The 21,325-nt window shown below is 40.9% G+C and overlaps 1 protein-coding gene across 3 annotated transcripts; it reads right to left on the bottom strand.

The window, feature by feature from the left end:
- Positions 1 to 3,973: 3,973 nt before the first annotated feature.
- On the bottom strand, positions 3,974 to 20,930 carry LOC131246250 (uncharacterized). 3 transcript variants are annotated; one of them, XM_058246179.1, is made up of 3 exons: positions 14,702 to 15,076; positions 4,372 to 4,531; positions 3,974 to 4,261 (listed from the first exon to the last, which is right to left on the bottom strand). In XM_058246179.1, exons 1-3 carry the CDS (start codon positions 14,834 to 14,836, stop codon positions 4,212 to 4,214), a joined length of 345 nt encoding a protein of 114 aa, XP_058102162.1. In that variant the 5' UTR covers positions 14,837 to 15,076; the 3' UTR covers positions 3,974 to 4,211. The 3 variants fall into 3 exon arrangements, 2 of the variants coding, with proteins under 2 accessions (XP_058102162.1, XP_058102161.1); XM_058246178.1 differs by having other exon boundaries at positions 3,974 to 4,531; positions 14,702 to 15,075; XR_009171260.1 differs by lacking the exons at positions 3,974 to 4,261; positions 14,702 to 15,076 and adding an exon at positions 20,353 to 20,930 and having other exon boundaries at positions 4,387 to 4,531.
- Positions 20,931 to 21,325: the final 395 nt, after the last annotated feature.

Below are 21,325 nucleotides of genomic sequence, written 5' to 3'. Positions count from 1 at the left end.
CTGGGGACTTACAACCATTTATATGCTTTATATATGTATCACAGTCTTCCGCTTGCATAATTTAACTGTCTCTGGAGTATGATATGCTGCTTTGGTATATTCTCATTCATATTTAATGCACTAATACGGACAACATTAATCACCGTTATCTATGTTACATAAGTGATGCGTTGGAACTCGGGAGTTGGGCTCCTGCTCGACCCCCGATTTTCAGGGCGTTACAGACATGCATGAGGGTTTCAGGAGAGAGGAAGAAGTTGTACCTCTGCCTCAGCCTAACCGTCAGATGGCGATGGCAACGATGATGGAGGTCAGTGCTCTATGGACAGGCCAATGGCTGGTGGTCAGTGCTCTATGGACCCCACCATGATGTATTTTCTTCATCCATGCCGTCCATATATTTTTAAAGATCATTTTATGCTATGAGACCAAAGATGAGGTATATATAATTCTCAAGTGGACCACATTAGAGGAAACAGTTTTGAATGAGTATCATTTTGGGGGTCATAAAAGTTTTGGATCAAGCTGATTTTTGTTTTTTCCCTTAATCTGGGCCTGTATGACTTAATCAACAGATTGGATGTCAAATAAATAGTACAGTAGGCCTTAGGAGGATTTTAATGGTGAATATCAAATAACTATTGTTTTCATGTGGTGTGGTCCACTTGAGATTTATATATCTCTCATTTTTTGGATCAAGCACTAAAATGATCTTTAAAAATAGATGAAACAAATACATCATGGTGGGCCCACAGAATACCAACCATCAGCCACAGGGCTGATGGCAGGGGGAGTAGCCAATCCGTTTACCTGCACACCTAGCTGGTGTGTCGACGTTACCAAGTTATATCCAAACTGTCCGTCCATTTGGCTATCTCGTCATTGGGCATGAGTTTAAAAATAAGATAGATACAAACATTAAGTGGATCATACTGACATTGGGTGTACTAACAAGCTAACAAAAAAATGGATCATACTGACATTGGGTGTACTAACAAGCTAACAAAAAAGAAAAAAAAAAAAGAAAAAAAGTGGATCATACTGCCAAAAGTATCGGGGAATTGAACTTCTACGGTTGAAATCCTTTTAGGGTCACATGAGTTTTGGATAAATATGATATTTATTTTTCATTATCATAGATTATGGTGAAAATCATTGTCCCCTCTACTATTTGTGGTGTGGTCACTTCAGCTTAGGATATCAATCAGTTTTGGGCTTATTCTCTAAAATAATCTTGCTAAATGGATGAACAGTGTGGATATGATAAATACATCATTGTGGCCATGTAACTTTGATCTCCTACTTAGATTGCCTGACACGTGCCCACACCAGCCAGGTCGGTGGTTTGTGATGCACCAGCCAATCCGCTTTCGAAAAATGTTCCTTGTCTTCCCCACACATGGCAATGGCAACTATATCCATTCGTGGCCCATTGCTGCAGATTGGCCGGTGGAAATAATATCTGCTCTCGCTTGAAAGAGAAGTAGTTTTGCATCAGTTGCCACTGAGGATCATGTGTTCGTTGGCCCACTCGCATGCGGCCTACATGCAAAATGATTGGATGATCAGGAGCGTCCTTCTGGTGGACTACTAAGAATGGATAATCACACTGAAAAGATGTTCCTGACCGTTGATTAATCGAGTTCAACGTGAACCATTGTGTGCCACGCTCAGCTAACATATCGGTGGACTTGGATTCCATAGTCACCCCTCCACTACTAAGGTCCATGCTGGTGGGTGCTGGAAAATCTCTATAACTCCGTCAAGGTGCGTGTTAGGTATATCACACCACAGTAAACAGTAGTAATTAAATGCCCACCATTAAAAACTTCTCAGGACCACAAAAGTTTTGGATTAAGCTGATATTTATGTTTTCCCTGCACCAAGGTCCATCAGGTTGGACGTCAAATAAACATTGGCCCAGGAAGTCTTTAATGGTGGTTGTTTAATCACCATTATTTCATTTGATGTGGTTCAATTGGATCTGCCTCTTTTTTTTAAAAAAATCATGCCCTATCAAAATGGATGGATAGTGTGAATAAAACACATTTATAGTGGCTCTCAAAGGTTCACCACTGAATCTGAGTGCCATATTGGCCTAACACCCAAAGCATGAATAGTTCTGACCACTGGAGCATCAATGCATGTGGACCCCAGTGGGGTGATGCACCTCGATGGCCCTGATTTGGATGTAGGCAGAACAAACTGGTTGAGATCATAAATTATGGGTTCGATGATAAAGCTGATCACAGCTCCATCTGAATATGAACTGTTATCCACAGGGAGACTGATAAGATTGTACGTGGACGTGGACGTGGATTAGCTACTGATAAGATTGTACCTGGACGTGGATGAACCGAAATGTGGTGGAGCCATCCCGCTATATATAGTAGGGTTGCAACTTGGACGGGTTGGTTGGGTCGGGTTGAGTGTAAACCTGAACTCAAGAGGACCCATCACACAACCTAACCCGACCAAAATAACAACCCAAGGTACCCTACCCAAATTTCTCTATGCATTGGACCTAACTCCACCCGAATTCCTCTATGTATTGGACCTAACCTAACTCCACCCGAATTCCTCGGTGGTAGACTCCCGGGAGTTTCAACACCTGGTCAAGGGTTGAAGTATCCATAGGTGGTGAAATCCCACTACGGCGTGAGTGTGTGGGGCTGTGTGTGCGTGTGTTAAAAAAAAAAAAAAAAACCTCCACCTGACCAACTCAACCCAAACCTGACTCAAATAAATATCAGCTGATGATTACATGACCAAAAAGATTATTCATCTAGTCATCACTCTTAACTATCCTTAACTACTTGAACGGTGGCTTCAAAACGAAGGTAGTAGAGAGATGATGGCTAATAACACAGACATGTGCTATACAGATATGGCAGTGCCGTTCTGGTTCTTCCAGCTCTACTTTCTCATCTATTGCCATGGTTTTTAAACTTAGGGCCTGTTTGGACGGGCGGATTGAATGGTACTGAATGGGATCCGATTGGATTGCACAGATAACATTGCAATTAATGCATCGTCAGTGGATTGTCTTCAATTCCATTGTAATTACAAATCCAGCATCGAAGAAGCTGGCCTGTTTGGGAAGGGCGGCTTATCCAGGGATTCATTTGAGTTGGACGGGCATGGAATTGAATGCAATCCCAAGTATTGCCTACGGATGACATGTCTGGGAAGCATGCGTTAGGTGGGGCCGGGATTAAAGCACGGTTGACACCATCTGGGCGCAGATTGAAGATTGACATGGTCAATAGCCAAATCGCTACTGACGTGACGTCACCAAGCTCTATGGACCCCACCATGATGCATGTGTTGTATCCATACCGTCCAACCATTTTTAGAGATCATTTTATGGCTTTTCAAAGAGTTGAGATATATCTAAATTTCAAGTGGACCCACTACATAAAATTGTGGGAGCAGTCACACCCACCGTTGAAACATTTATAGGGCCCACAGTCATGTATTTTTGAGATCCATCCTATTCAATTATGAACATAGAGATAGATGAAGTGAAAACAAAAATATCAGCTTCATCAGAAACTACTGTGGCCCCTATAAGAAGTTTTGAATGGAGGATGTCACTGTCCCCACAATTTTCCATGGTGGGGTCCACTTGAAATTTAGATCTATCTTAATCTCTTTATAACGCCATAAAACGATCTATATAAATGGTTGGACGGTATGGATACAACACATGCATCATGGTGGGGTCAGCATAAATTGGTGACGTCACTTCAGTAGCCTTTTGGCTACTGAGCTTGTCAGTATCCAATCCGCACCCACACCATCCGTGGTATAGGTTTTCGATGGATTGGTTACTCCCTTTGACACCATCCAATGGCTGATGGTGGGTGCTCTGTGGAGCCCATCATGATGTATATTTTTTTCATCTATTTCGTCCATCTATATTTACAAATCATTTGCCTGTATGATACCAAAAAATGAAGTGTATCCCAAACACATTTTGACCGGATTACAGTATATAGTGTTGAATGAGCATCCATCATTAAAAACATTTTGCAACAGATTGAACCCAAGGTCAAAGACCACAAAAAACCCAAATATCCAACAGAAATATCCTCAAAGTTACAACACCAATACTATCTAAAATTTTAAAATTATAAGCAACGCAAAAAAAAATAACCAACACGCTAACCAAAATGGCGACGACTCTCTCGCCATCTAATGGGGCAAGATCAGCAGTCGACGTGGACTTCTCCACCACTTCCTTGTTGGTCTGGGACACCTACCGGATAGACGAGGTCGTAGTGTCATAAATGTTCATCACCGCAGATGTAGCAGCAACCTCAACATATGGAGACTCTGTGAGAGGTCTGGATGGTTGACTTGCCTTACCGAAATAATTTTTCCAGCAAGCCATAGCCTCGTTCCAATTCCGAAAGGCTCGGTGTCTGCCCCCACTGAAGCCCTCCACCTCTACTCGGGCATCGTCCCATGTGACATATATTCCTGGATGACATCTAACAAGCACAACATAGTACTTATCTTTACCCATCTGCAATGACATGTGGGGATTAGGAACGACATATATGAAAAACGGATTATGATTGCGAAATGATGCATAGCGACTAGAAGGAATCCAACTATCCCTTACTAATCCTTTACAAGAATATAAAACTTGTATGTACGTACCCTTCCTTTAGTAAATCAAGTGTGTGGTCTGTTCCTTCTTCTAGAGCATAATGCAAGCATGTGAGTATATATACCGAAGATGTTAACAAACATATATAGTCAGAGACCACATCGGTCAAGATTGTATACAATATGCATATATAGCAGTACACCAACATCAAAAAAAATATCCAAATAAAAAAAAAACAAACATCATAACAATATAAGTTATTACATGCCCAGATAAGGAAAAACCATAAGAAATCCAGTGACCACACCCTGTCAGACAGATCCAACACCTTCATCACCGAAGTGATCACGGAGTATTTTCTTTAACCACTCCATTCGGCGCTCAGGTCGAAGACTCACAAAAAACGATGCAAGCGACTTGTCCTTATTGAGGATCCGACCAACTTTGAGAAATTCAGAGCTGGTCAGGCCTTTCACCTCTTCCAGCACATCAAGTATCTTGCCTGTGCGATTGACCTCTTTGCCAAGCCTAAATTTCATCATTGAGTCGGCAACGGTCTGCAGAGAGGTCCTCAATACATCACAGAGACGAGGAGGGCACGATCATTTTCGTGTTGCTGTCCTTCCCCGAGTACCATCAGAATCAGGAGTGTGAGTGGGAGTGTTGTGGGAGTCGTGATGTCCCATCGCAGGACTATCTGATGGTAATGGAATGGTCCCTGTGGAGTCTATCACATAATCCTCTGATAGGTCAATTATCACGCCTCAAATTTGAAAATCGGGCTCACAAAATTTTCAATCACCGAATTCGATGTCGACAGCCTCCATAGTATCCCATTCTCGGCTCCTAGCATTCATAAGCCAGATTCTGATCCTGAGATCTTACAAGGAGGATTTTCAACATGAATTTGTTTCATAAGAAGCATAACCACAAGTATACCTAAATCATAAGAACAACATCATCACCACATATCCACTAATATAATCATTTGAGTACAATACTGAAAAGGAAATACATACATATAATGAAATCTCCAAAAGCTTTGCCGCACGCTCCTACCTCAACTCGACTGAGTCCTGTCGCTGCCTGCACGCATCTATCATGCATAAGCTTATAGAAAGCTTAGAGGGTGATGTAAGTATGTGCACAAGATAAATGTCAAGTATTCAATACAATGCCTTAATCATACAATATCGAAATTACTAGGATGAATCATATGATATCAGAGTAAGTGGAAATACTGCAAGTCCATAAAAATATCATTAACCTCATCCAGGATATGTGATGAAAAGACATAGCAAGGCAATATCATATACTGAGAAAGTAATGTAAATCAGCTATGTAATGCGAAAACATAATGAACCAGATATCAGATATCGAGGATGCAATACAATATGTAATTCGGAAGAGCTACGAATACCATCAGCCTTATTTAGGTCATATAAATACAGAAATATAGTAACCCAAAATGTCATATGCCATGGATGTAATGCAATATGCGGTGCGAATGGAATGACCATGCTGGAGTGTGAAGCCGGGATGATAGTACGTAGTATCGCAGGCTATGGGGTCCATCACAAGGGACTTCTATCCAAACCAGTCTCAAACCTAAATTTGGATAGTCAGACTCAATGTGGTAGACTCTTGATCTTAGGTTAGTCGCGCACCCTAACCGAAATCCTGACCATTGCGAAGGTACCCGTAACAAATAGTTGCACACCACCAGCCCGAGTGGATAGTGAATGAATGAGTATGCAATTTCTACTCAATAAGTCCACATATCAGTACGATTCCTCTCTGTGATCATCGCCGGGGTTTAGTACACTCCAAATGGCACTGCCTCTCTCCCAGCCATACAGTCCAAGTGAGTGTAAGAAACCTCACTATCCGCCTGGCCAATAGTCTACCAATACCTATCCAGCACAACGATAATAGACCCATTCATGAGCTGGTCAAACTCAGCCTAACTATGCCCCCTACCCTCGGGCAGGTAAGGCCACACCCCCTCCTAACCGACCACGACATAGTGGGAGACGCGACCTCCTGGTATTCGGCACTCCGGCGCTTATGTATCTACTTAGTATCGACGTTGGGGTGTCCTCTGGTACCAAGAGGGTTTAAAAATTTTCACCCAGAGCCATCTATGGCAGCTCGATGCTAGAACAGATTTTCGGTGCCCATCTGGCCATCCACGATATGCCTGTGGAGGCTACGGCCCTAATGTCGCTAGGGCGTACAGTAATCATAATGCAAGATGCATGAGTACAATCCAGTCATGCATCAATCCTGCGCATACCGTGCGCTCATGTGAGATAACCTTCGCCTATCAAGGAGTCTTATAACAACTTGCCTAATGACATATGTAATGGTCAACTATATCTCATAACAAACATGCAGATGATGCGTATGAGCATGTATCATGATGCTATATTGTCACATACTCATAATCGGTATCCATAACTGGCATCGACAATCGACCTCGATAATGTAGACATTTAACCAACATTACCCCCAAGGAATGGGCCACACAGAGCCTAACATATAGTGGACCCATGGCCTCATACAAGGGCTAAATATACAACACCATGGGCCTTACTCAAGAGCTTAACACATCACGATGGGCCTTTCACATGGGCCTAACATTCATTATATTGGGCTACATTGCCTGGCCCTCAAATGCATCATAATGGGCCTCATCACACAGGCCTCACACACATCACATTGGGCCTTAAACACGGGCTAAATACACATCACGACGGGCCTCAAATACGGGCCACATATACATCACATTGGGCCTCGTCAATCGGCCTTGATATTTGGCATCAACAATCGGAATCAGCCTCGATAATCGGAATTGAAATCGATAATCGAAATCATCAGAATTGGCCTCGATAATTGGAGTCGGCAGATCGGTCACGTCAATCAGAATCGGCAATCATTCATAATAATTGGCCTCGATCGCTAATCAACAATTGGCCACGACAATCAGAATCGACAATCCGTCCTGATAATCGGCCTCGATTGCTAATCACCAATCGGCCATGACAATCGGAATCGTCAATCGGCCACAACAATCGGAATCAATCGATCGTCGGAATTGGCAAATTGGTCACGACAATTGGAATTAATCGATAATCAGAATCGGCAAATCGACCATAACAATCGAAATTGATTGATAATCAGAATCGGCAAATCGATCACGTCAATCGAAATTGGCAATCATTCATGATAATTGGCCTCGATCACTAATCAACAATCGGCAAATCGGTCACGTCAGTTGAAACTGGCAATCGATCATGATAATCGGCCTCGATCGCTAATCGGCAATAAAAAAATTGGTCACGTCAATTGAAATCGGCAATTGGTCATGATAATCGGCCTCGATCGCTAATCAGCAATCGGCAAATCGGTCATGTCAGTTGGAATTGGCAATCGGTCATGATAATCGGCCTTGATCGTAATCAGCAATCGGCCACAACAATTGGAATCAGTAAGAATGGGTCTAATAAGGCCTAATGGAAGATCACAATGTGGACATTCAACCATCATTGCCCATCAATGTGTACATCTAACCAACATTGCTCCCAAGGAGTAGCCCACATCAGGGATTCATACACAATGTTTCAGCCACACTTACATCACTTTGGGCCCCATTCATGGGCTTCTCATATATCGCGTTAGGCTTCATACAAGGGCCTCAAACGAATCACAATGGGCCACGACCATGGGCCTCGAATACATCACAATGGGCCTCGCCCATGAGCCTCGAATACATCACAATGGGCCTCACCCATGGACCTCGAATACATCACAATTGGCCTCACAATGGGCCGCATCTCATCGGCCACATAAACATTGCATCGGGCCTCATTATATGGCCACAATTACATCATGGTGGGCTGCATCAACGGGCCACACTAACGGGCCGTAAATACATCACAATGGCTCGCACTAATGGGCCTCATACACATCAAGTCGGCCACGTCAATGGGCCCCATGGATGGCCCACAAATACATCGAGGTGGGCCTTATGGATGGGCCACAAATACATCGAGGTGGGCCTCATAGTTTATCACATTAGGCCTTATATAAGGGCCTCGTAGTAGGTGGGCCCTGCACAACCAGCAAGTGGGCCTGCACAATCCAAATAAGCCCCCTCCATAACGTTTATTTTCCATCCAACCTGTACACAAGGTCATAAAGACCTGGATTAAGAGGAAAACAAATTTCATACTTATCCAAAACTTCTATATTCGCAGAAGGGGATTTCAATGGTAGGCGTTCAATCCCCACTGTTTATTGTTGTGTGGTCCACTTGATACTAGATCTCTCTTCTTCTTTTTTTTCCGCGCCATAAAATTATCTCTCCAAATGGTTGGTCATTGTAGATATAGCACCTGCATCATGGTGGGTCACAGCAAGGATGGTGTAGATGTAAAGCATTAGGGTGGACTGTACATGGCACCGTCCAAACGGACAGTGCAGATGAACACACGTATATCAAGATGGGGTCCTCGATTTAGACGCTATGATGAGGCACATAGGGACCACAGAACTTGGTGACGTCAATTCACCAGCCATACAGTGGGCGTGAGGCACACCATCCAATTTGTTAGCAGGTGGCTCCCACATGGGGCCCACCATATACATATATACCATTTATATATATATATATATATATATATATATATATATATATATATATATATATATATTGTAACACCCTGAAAATCGGGGATCGAGTAGAAATCCAACTCCCAAGTTCCAACGCATCACTTATGCAACATAGAAAATGATGATTAATGTTGTCCATATTAGTGCATTAAACATGAGTGGGATCATACCAAAACAACGTATCATACTCCAGAGATAGTTAAATTTCGCAAGCGGAAGGCTGTAATAAATGGATATAAAACATATAAGTCGTGGTACATCTCCAGAGTATAAACACCTCCCAGGTGAAATATTACAAATACTGTTTTAAGTTATAAAATGTCAAAAATGTGAGTCCTCTACAAGTGTAACCATGAAGTCCCGTCAACCAGAACGGTCTATATGAACCCTCCTGAATACTGCATATACGAGAAAGCATCTTCCTCGTCTTCAAAATCTAGCTCTGCCTCGCCAGTTGGGTCTCCATCTGTAACTAAGGCAGAGTCTGGTTGGTGTTTAAAACACCGTCCCATAACGTGAAAGTGAGTGATCAACTCAGTGGAACAATAAAGTAAAGGTTAACATGTTCTCAATTTAGTCAAGCAGTAATGATAAAACAATACAATCAAACATCCCTAAGTACTCTGATTAATGCAAGAATGGTATGTATAAATGATGCATGCCCTCGCCTGCACTCCCTCTGCGATCTTCATCTAACGGTCGCGCATGTCAGTCACTTCCTCAGTGCTCTGCCTAACGCTAAACGGCACATGCAATGTGGTGTATGAACGTGATTACCAAGTTCTTCTTAGTCCGTTTCATACAGCAGGATTGGGAAGCTAAGGTACCTCCTTTATATCAATTCCCAAACGATGATCCATTATAGGGTCGTCAATCCTAGTAAATCCCATACGATGTTACGGTTCTAAATCGCTACAAAGGGCCCGTCACCTTATCAGTGTAGGCCTAGTTTGTACTCGTGTTGCTACGAAAAGGCCCGTCGCCTCTACGCAGTCTTAGCGTACGCTCGAGGTCACTACAAAGGGCTCGTCACCTTATCAGTATAGGCTGACAGCTCGAATACAATGTCACATACCACCGTATTTGGCTCACGAGGCTGTGTTACTCACTGGACACTATGAGGAGGCTCGTCACCCCAGCGTAGGCCGACAGCTCAACCACGGTGTCCCATACGACCATGCCCAGCTCATGAGTCTTGGTGGATAGATGTACCAAGGTTAAAGGAGTTTTCACTGGTGAGTTTGGTACCTTAGATTCAAGTAGTAGCATCCATACATGGTGAACATACATCGGGTCAATCGGGTTACTTGACGAGCTTGACTAGTATGAGCGCACATTGAGTTGATCGACATGAAGTGCCTAAGCACTCCGTGTGACCTAACCACTGCCGACATCCCAAGTATGGCTCGGATTCATCGAACACGTCCTCTATGGCGAAACAACCTTAGTCACCTATTCAGTGCCTGTTGCCGATTGCTTGGACTATACCGTAGTCCCATGCACATTCAATTATAACAGATAATCTTATAAGATAATCAGAGCAGTAATGGATCAATAATTCCAATCATACAAGCATGTGAGCATTTGATAGATTTCAACTTAAACATGAATTCACACATATGCAGTCCCTAAGTAAAACAAACAAAGAATATAAGTTACATGGAGGAAATCATATACATCATTAAGGTAGTTGAGAGTCTCATCTTAATATCCATGTAAAGTACAATTTACTACATACCTGTTCATTCAGACATTTCTACAAACACTTAGACTACATATTCTAACATACATGACGTATGTTAGTGATAGCACGTATTAGGGCAAATCCTTTCACTAAGGAGTTGTTACGTATACCTCAACCATATGTCTATAACAGTTAATCATGGCAAACCCATATTCAGAATCCATATTCATACAAACATTTCAACAAATACATGAAATGCACTACTTCGACATAGTTCATATGTACATGTAAAGCGAAACAGACAACGCATTTGGCATGTGAAATGGCACCCAGGTCAATACTAAATCATTAGCCGACATTAAAAGCCTTGAAAACCATAACCTATACATTTATAGTCCGCACCTTACGCCGGTAAATACGTAACGGATTCGTTTTAGACACTCAGTCTTTGTCAACGGCGAATTGGCAACCTATAGCATGAATTAGGTTAGCTATTTCATAACTTACACTATCTGAAACTCTAAAACAGATTAGGTTTAGGTTTTCTTACCTATGAACGGAATTGGAATCGCCTGTATAGCAATACAGGAATGGTAGTTGAGTGCGCGGAATAGTGAAATCGAATCCCAGAAAGAATCTCTAACTCTTACTCTCACTGTCTCTCTTTTTCCTTCTCTTTTCTCTCCTCTCTCCCCTAGGGTTTCTCAAATTCGTATGAGGTGAGAGAGAGAGGGTTTAAGATCCTTATATAGGCCTAGGACTGATGGAAATGGCCCCAGGGCCAAGGTATACTTAGGTTATATCCAAAGGGCGCCTGTTTCAGCCCAATGGAGCACTTCTGGTGGCCCCTTTTTCACGTGCGGTTGGACTTAAGGTCCCTGACTATGGATCTAAGTCAGGCTGAGTTTTCGTTTCGATCGAGTTTGCAGATCAGCCGTAGCGGACCAGTTTTAGTTCAACAGTCACGGTCGCTCGATCAGGGCCACAAGTACATAGCTATGCATGGAACATTTCCCCTGATCCGAGGGTGTATTTGGGTCAGATTATGACGGTCTGAATCCTTATATTTGACACACAAGCGACACGATTCAGATTACTTAAATTCAGATTTTATTTATAAAGATATTCACGTTTCTCACACACTTTGCTCTAGGCTCAAGTTGTGCATTTCTAGACACAATTAAGACTTGATTTTCGAGGGGGTTGTCAAGTCCAGTAATACGGTCATAACCGTGTAGTTTCACCGTCATCGGACTTTCGACGTGCGGTCCAGGTCTGATACGGAGTTTCGGTGTGCTCACGAGTGCTACCGGGTTTAGGGATGGATTCTAGATTTTAAGGTAATGTAGCGTTAATGATACTGCACATTTTAGGTCTTGCGGATTATATTTAAAATGATTAGTACTAATTTCACAAGTACTCTAGTTTAGCGCTAGTCAATTCTCGCCTAATTTCTAAAGGATTTGATCCTATGTGATTTCTGCCTGAGGTGGTACTCGGATCGTTGTACGGATTTTTCTGAGACATTATATATATATATATATATCACACACATGTATATAAAATATAATAAAATATTATATTTGAAGGAGAGTCCAACGTTTGGACTGACGGTGTGGATTTAAACCACATAAGGTCCATGTGATGGACAGCAGGGATGTTAGGCACGTACATTAGGTGGGTCCCATCCCACACGTGCAGCATGTGTGGGGTGGGCCCCACACGGCTGCTTCGAACGGATGAAGGGTTTGGATATAACACAACCTCATGATGGGCCACTTGCTGATGTCAATGCAATGGTCCACCGTTCCCAAACGGACAAACGGTTGGATATACACCAGATACATCAAGGTAGGGTCCCACCTGTATGAACAGTTTGGATGCAATACACACATCATGCGGTGGGGCCCACATAGCTGGACGGTGTGGATTACACCCACACGTGCGGCAGGCCCTGCAGGCCATGCTGACGTCAATGGAATAGCTGCTGTTCATGCAGCTTGCTGCATTAAAAAGGGAGAGGTGGGTCCCACGTATGGCCTACCATGAGATTAAATATAGAATTTATATTATAATATAATATATAATATATCATATTATATATTAATATAATATAATACATTAATATTATATTTAATATATTGACAACGTCCAGGCCCTGGACGGCCTGGACAAATGCATACATCAGGTGTGGCCCCACACGTGGGGTAGGTCCCACCGTCCAGGGACTGGCATCTCATGCACCATGGTGGCCCATCTAAATGGATGGACGGCATGGATGGGTTCCACGGACCCCACTGCCATTTCACACTTCACTGTCAGCCACACTTCACTATTAGCCACGCCCCACAGTTAGTACACAATCCATGGCTGGCCACGTCCAGCGTCCAAGGACGCTGGACAGTATGGATGCAACACAGGCATCATGGTGGGTCCCATAAGGACGTGGCCCACCTGATTTAGATATGCCCCATGTCCACATGAATAGTGAGGCGCCACATATGGTTGGCCTGGAATATACATCACAATGGGTCCCACACACGTGGTCCACCAAGATTTTGGATGAAGCTAATACTTATGTTTTTCCTTCATCTTGGCCATCCAATAGACCCGCAACAAGGTGGGCCTCACGATCTGACAGTCAAGGTCGTCTTGCACCGTGGTGGCCACAAGACATCACAGAGAGAGAGAGAGAGAGAGAGAGAAGCGAGAAGGGGAGGGACCTCGCCACTATTGGGCCCTCCCTTAAACAATGGGTACATCAAGTGGGTCCCACAACAAGTGGGCCCTTAAAACCAAATCAACGGCGAATCACCCACCTATCGGCCTTCTTCTTGAGCTCCTTGGACTCCTAGGCTCCTTAGCTTACTCTTTGATGGTGGATGATGATGATTGGAGGGTAGAGATGGGAGATAGGGTGGTAAGAAGTGGGCCACACTTGGCTCACTCATGGAGAGCTTGGACGTTGGCTCTCATGGGTTGCTTGGAATGGAGTGAAGTGAGAGAGAGAGAGAGAGGAGTGATGTAAGGGAGTAATGGGAGGGGGATGGTGAGGTGATGGGAAAGTTGACTTTTTGGAGTTGCTTTTTGTACTTGGGAATGGGAAGAGTAATGGGTTGAGTGATGGGTGTACTTTTGACAAGTGAGGTGATTGATGTAATGGATTCTCTTAGGATTTGCAACGCGCGACGTTTTTCTCGAACTGAACGCGGGCCCATATCTCCTAGCTCGGGTATCGCCTCAATGCGTGAGACATGGCATTGGAACCGCGGCGAAGGTGCGGTCGAAAGAATATAAGTCTCAAGTCGAGCCGACTCTGATATACGGGATATGACTCAGGATTGTGCGCAAACACCGATAATAGATCGCGGGTCACCAAAATTCGACCGAGAGGACCGTGGAAGCCTACGGAACGGTACGGACTAGGATACGAGCCTTACATCAATCATATCATTCATATCATCAACCTCTCTCCTTGCTTCATTAAGATCTCACTGAAGATGAGAAGATGATGCTGATGTGGTCATACTCCTATTGCCTTGCACATAGCATCCTGTGGCCTAGTCGCATCCACAAATAACTGCAAGGTCATCCATCCTTTCGATCGTTTCCCACGGAGTCGTTTAGCACATGTGTGAGACTGCCAGATGAATAAGACAGTTGTAATTACGAGCTAAAACTATATAGAGATGTATGATGGGAATTTGAAAACCAGTAAAACTTACCCTAAGATACTCCTCCCAGACTTCATCCGGAGCCGTGACCACCATCCTCTCATTGTCCCAACCAAACCTCCTCGCCGCCAGCATGTCTTTCACTGCATTATAATCTCTTTTGTAATATCTCAACCGATTCGACATGTTTTGCCACTTGATGGCTACGTTAGTATGCTTCGTAACTTCTTCAGCCGCAATTTGTTATGCCTCCCGCTTGAAACCGTTATCAGCTCTACGCCCTAATGCGACCTGTTCGATAAATGTGTCGAATAGAATCTGATCCATAGTGGTAGTCGATTTGATCTTCGCGGCTCAGGATAGAGGTTCCGCTAGAGATTTCACTGTCTTCCCACGTGGAAAACTTCGAGTGGGCACCGGCGGTCTTCTTACCAGTGATTGAGTCGGTGTTGATGTAACATTAAAGAAGTCTGTCATTTCACCTGAATACGGAGTATGTACGATATTTTACCAATGTCAATCATAATCGTGAAAACAGCAACTATTAACATATACGAACACAGTATAAATTCATTAATCATTATCATTAACCAACAAATCACCCAGTGTGTAACTGGGTGATTATAATTCCAAAAATTAAAAGTTAAGTAAACCTGAAATATACTATCACCAACTAATGTAATGGAAATGAAATAGGACGTATCGACTATCGACTCCTACTATTCTGTTAAGCATCTGCCCATATTCTGGCTGCAATGTCATCGCGCACTTGATTCCAATTATCTTTTTCACGCTGAGTTACTCGAATGGACCATTGACGCTCATCATTAGTTAATACCTCTACAGGCGTTGGGATAGCCACCCCATCGGCAGCGGATATACCAACAAAATCGCTGTCCAGTCGAGACTCATTTTCGGTACGTATATAATTGTGTAGGATGCAGTAGGCTATCACAATTTAGACTTGTGTTTGAAATTCTTACTACATAGCGCTCTTCAATATGAGAAATCTGCCTTTAAAAACACCAAAATAACACTCGATTGCATTGCGCAATTGTGCATGTCGATAATTAAACAACTCCTTCATGTTCGCAAGCGCTCTCCCGGTTCGATACTCCTGTTAAGTGATATTGAACGCCCCAGTATGGAGCCATAAAACTAGGTGAATGAGTGTATCCAGCGTCGACAACGTAATATTTTCCTACACATTCGAATCATATTTTTATTAAGTGAATAACCGGATGTAGTCATGGTTATGAATTAGATTGACATTGTTTTAACATATAAGCAATACCATTTGGGACAAGCAAGGGATCATCTGATCGGGTCATTATGTTGTGTAGCACCCTCGCATCCAATGCAGAACCCTCCCAACCGGTCAATACATATGTAAATTTCATATCGAATGAACACGCTGCCAGGACATTCTGGGAGAGGACCCCTTTACGATTGCGAAAACTCACCTAGTCAACCGCTAGAACATGTGCGGGAATGTGTGTTATATGAAGAATCAATTATCGTGAAAGGACCGCACGTCGGATTGAAGTGAAAATTACAGACTTAGAAAATAGACCTATTGAAAAATTACCTGAAAGTAAGCAAACCAATTTAGATTTATTTGGATCTCCGACAGCGTCTCTGTTCCGGTTGGTTTAACTAAATCGGGGTACGGTGATATAATTGCCTTTAGAACATGGTGAAAGTGCCGACTGACAGTCTCTCCTGATCGAATAAATCTGTGACCTAAAACCCGGTTGTGAACATTGTGCCCCAATGTGTGTAGGAAAATAACTACTTGTTCTTCAAGACTAACATTAAGAGTATCACGGAGCCATGTCTTCTCGCGTATTAGCATACATAGTTTAAAAAATGAATCTTGATTCATCCTAAGTTGATCTAGACAATCTCCGTCGCTAGCCCGAATAACAGAATTGATGAACCTTGCTCGCTCATCATCCCCATAACGCGCCGGCTTTTGAACATGTAGGAGTGACAATATTCCCCAACAGCCTGTACACAAGCTGACACCGCTTGAAACACAATTACCCTCTCCATCTCATCCTCATCTGAAGAATTCATCGTCAACTGATAACGTATACTCTCTGATTGCGAATTTCACATACATCAATGTTCTATAACTACGACTGGGTACAAATGTGTGTGTGTAGACAATCCATATACACACATGTATTTGGGGTATGAGTGGCTGGATTTATATATAGTATATGTATATATACTATATATATATATATATATATATGTATGTATGTATATATATATCTTCTGTTAGGTTAAAAGAACAGCTGAACAGATTTCAGAATTGAATGGCTTGATTTTGTTGGCTGTACAAGACAGATTTGTTTTTCATCATAAGAACAGAAATATTAGCTTGACAAAGCCTTAACACAACTTAAGATAAAAACTATTCTGTAGAAGAGAGATGAGACCAAAACAGGACCTTTTTTTTTTTTTTTTTTTTTTTAAATTGTGTTAAGGCTGCTACAAACTTCACACTTGGTATTTCAAGTGTTGCTGTTGTTCTTGTCAGTGCACAATTGCTTCTTACATCAAATAGGAAGTACCAACTGCTCTTTTATACACAATTGCATCTTATATCAACTGGATACCCACTCGGCTAGGAAATCGGATTGTCAAACTGAGAAACATCAGTTTGACCCACTGTGAATATATGTGATTTATCCACACCTTCCAACTAATTTTCCATCCTAGTTTAAGCGATGAGCCCAAAATTGAAGCTTAAAAAAAATCTCCAGTGGACCATACCATAGGTAACAGTGGAAATAATGATTTCCACCGTTGAAACCTTTCCAGTCCCCACAGTGATGTTTATTTTTCATCTAAATTGTTAAAAGCATTAAAAAACAAGAAAGGAAGGCAGGAAAAGACATAATCTTGTTGCAAAACTTCTGTGGTTGACAACAAATTTTCAACGGTATGAATTCAATTCACACTGTTTCCTTTGGTGTGGTCAGTTTTAGCCTTATATGCTTAGGTTTTGAGTCAAGGCCCTAAAATTATCTTATAAAATGTATGGATAGACTAGATAAAATACATAAATCATCTTATAAAACTCGACTGTTGTACGAAACAAACTTAAAATGGTCATACTTGATGTTCACAAACTGTAACCTTTTCCGCAACAAATTCCACACCAAACCTATCATTATGTCCCACTTAGTGCATCGTAAAAAGAAGTGGCCACCCGAATTAGAAAATAAAATCAGATCCAATAGAAAAAAAAAAAACTGCAGGAAGGCTGAAATATAAAATCAATTTCTAATAGAAAAAAACAAAAAATATATAATGCAACTCCAAACTGCTGGAAGGCTGAAATATATGATCTGGATTTAGAAATTCAATTTGCCCAAATCTGAATTCTAGGAGTACAGTTAAAGAGAAAATCTTGAAGTATATAAATAAGTAGAGAATATTTGGTACCAAACAGGTTCATAAACTCACTCATAAAAACAAACATTCATCCCTCAGTAGATCTAATCTCAAATAGGATTTATTAGAAGACGTGAATCCTTCAGTCATTTGCTGATACTGAAGGCAAATTGGAAAAGATAAGAATGTTTTGTACTCACAACATGAAACTAAGAGATCACTGTCTCGACTTATAGTTGCAGACATTGAGTAAAGAAACATGAAAAATATGAAATTTCCACAAATAATAGCATTCTAAACCAGATTCAGCCAATCAAGGCAAAAACCAAACATCAACAAACCATAAGAATTAGTCAATTTAGTCAAGGAATTATCTTAGTGAAGGTATTAAAAAACAGTGGACAGGCTAGCTATAGAAACAAAAGCCTATTCATTGCTTCAGTAAAGATGAACTCATGTCAAGTAAAAATGGCATGCCAGGATATCCTATAGTAGGAATGAGAAGTATTGCTTGTCTCTGTCATAATCCCACTGGAACTTGGTAGTTCAATTTAGCCCAATATGCTCCATCATTACTTGACCAAACTTTGTGCCTCGTCTGAGTTTTTATATTAAAGTGTTGACATGGAATGTTCTAAAATACCAATTAAAAAATTCAATTTTCTAGAACAGTCATCTAGAGCCATAAACTATTTGGTCAAGGAATTCTCTATGAAGCCATCACACAATTAAAGAAATGCTAGCTACAATAAATCCTATTTAGTGCTTCAAAAAAGATACGTGAAAGTGCTGATGCTAAAAGGGAAAATAAAGTCAAGATGTCTTATAATATGAATTACAAATGTCGCCTATGACTTTGTGAAGGTCAACAAATCATGTTACTAGTCTATAAATAGCAAGTAGAGTTCATTGAGGCCTTCACAAAAAAAAGTGAATCCAATGCCATGTAACACTTGTAATTGAATATTGAGATTCATGTGCATTAACTGAAATTTGAAAATATATATATATATATATATATATATATATATATATATATATATATATATATATATATATATATATATAGAAAGAGGAAGAGGAAGAGAAAGAGAAAGGTGGTATATGTACTGAATATCAAAAGTACCCAGATGAATGCAAAATCCACACCATAGGATCAGAGTTCAAACTTCCACAATCAAACTTGTATGTCCAAATAACTCCAACATTAGAAAGCAAAATCCACACCACAAAATCAGACTTCAAGTTTAACACAATCAGCGCTCAAAAGAATGAACCATTTACATAATCATGAAAGCACCCAAACGAATGGAAATAATCAATATGAATCAGAGCTCAAACATCCACAATCAAACTTATATCCAAATAACCCAAAAATTCAAAAGCAAAATCTATTTAGCAGAAACGGACTTTAAAATTAATAGAATTAGAGGTCAAAAGTACCTGAATATTCCAACTATCCCCAAAATTACATTACCAGATTCAGAGAATAAAAGATCTGATTGACAGTACCAGATAAAGGAGGTTAATGATAGCACGAACAGAATGTACCATTTACATAATCAGTTAAGCAACGAAAAGCATGTAATTAATAAACAGAATCTGAGATCACACACCAATACAATCAAACTCATGTCCAAATAACCCCGCAATTCAAAAGCAATATCTATTAGCAGATTTAGAGTTAATACCAAACAAAATCAGACCCTAAAATCCTCTGGATAATCTAAAAATCCCCAAAATAACATCGAATGGAAACAGACCTCTGATTTAAAGTACCAGAATGAAGTACAACTTTCTAACCTAAGATTCACTTCACAAATGACATGAAAACAAATAAAGCAACAGTTTAACCATAATTACTGATAAACATTATAATGTTGTTAGCATACACCTATCCGTTGAATGTTCCAGTTATATAAGTTAATCATATAATAGTAATACTTGTAGAGAAAACTAACCAACAAAAGGGTTAAATATTCATCCTAAGTAGCAACATATACATAACTTTCATGATTTTTCTCAACATTCATGGTTTTTTTTATCAAACATCATGGATTTCATGAGTGCAGAGAAGAATCCTTACTCAAGAATTTTAAAATAGGCTGTACCGGTAATAAATGATCATAGCCAACATATATGCAAAGCCCAACTATTGCAAACAAGACCAGAATGAAATTAAAGAGAAAGCTCAACACAATACCTCTACAATAATCCATTATCAGAATCAGACATGAATAGAAAATGCAATGAATCAGACAAAAATAAAGTAAGATAGTTGAAATGGACCATACCAGAGATCTTTATCAAATGCAAGGTTGGAGATCAATTACCTTCTATTCAGTAAAACCAGGCTGCGTGTTAGCAACAGATTTCCAAAAAAAACTTAAAGCATTAGGTATAATAAGTCACTATAGATTCAATATTTTGATGGAATCCAACTGTGTATATGTAGTTGGAATCCAATAGTATTGAAGAACTGAACACGTTACAGGCTTTGGATAGATTTATTCATGGACATGGAGGATAATGTGGACTCCATGGATTGATTGCTCAGTTTGAACCACTTGCTCATCTTTACCCATTTTTTCAGTTGGAATCTTACAGTTTTACATAAAAAAATAACCCAAAACTCCCAAAATCCAGAAACCCCCATTTTCATGGTAATTCATGGATTGAGAAATCACCCGGTCCAAAACCCCCAAAATCCCGAAGCCGTGAGCAGCGTCAAAATGAAAAATCCAAATGACCCGCTGACCACAGTAGGATTAATGCACAATCGGTGTAAACACAGAAAATCGATTGCAGATAACCCAAAAGCCCCATTTTTTGGGGGACTAAATGGATTGAGAAATCAACTAGTCAAAAACCCCCCAAAATCTTGAAATATTAGTAGAAAAATTTGAGAAAATCCAAATTATTCAGTGACCAAAGCAAGATTTAAATACAAACAGAGTAAATATAGCATTGTATTTAGAAGTTCCTTTGCTGAAATCAAACATGCACAGTAATTACACAATAACTGGAAGCCATGGCAGAAACCAGACAATAGCCATGCATCTCGGAGGGCCATCTTATGGGCCGTACATGGGGGTTTGACATTGTAACGTCTCGAAAAAATCCGTAAAAAGACTCGAGTACCACCTCAGGCAGAAATCATTAAGGACCAAATCCTTTAGAAATTAGACGAGAATTAATTAAGTGTTAAACTAGATTATCTATGAAATTAGCTCTAACCACTTTAAATATGAACTACAAGACCCAAAA

This window comes from Magnolia sinica, chromosome 5 (genome assembly GCF_029962835.1).
Source record: "Magnolia sinica isolate HGM2019 chromosome 5, MsV1, whole genome shotgun sequence".
NCBI classification, from domain to species: Eukaryota; Viridiplantae; Streptophyta; class Magnoliopsida; order Magnoliales; family Magnoliaceae; genus Magnolia; species Magnolia sinica.
The sequence above is the reverse complement of the archived record's forward strand: the minus strand, read 5'-3'. Positions and strand labels throughout refer to the sequence as shown.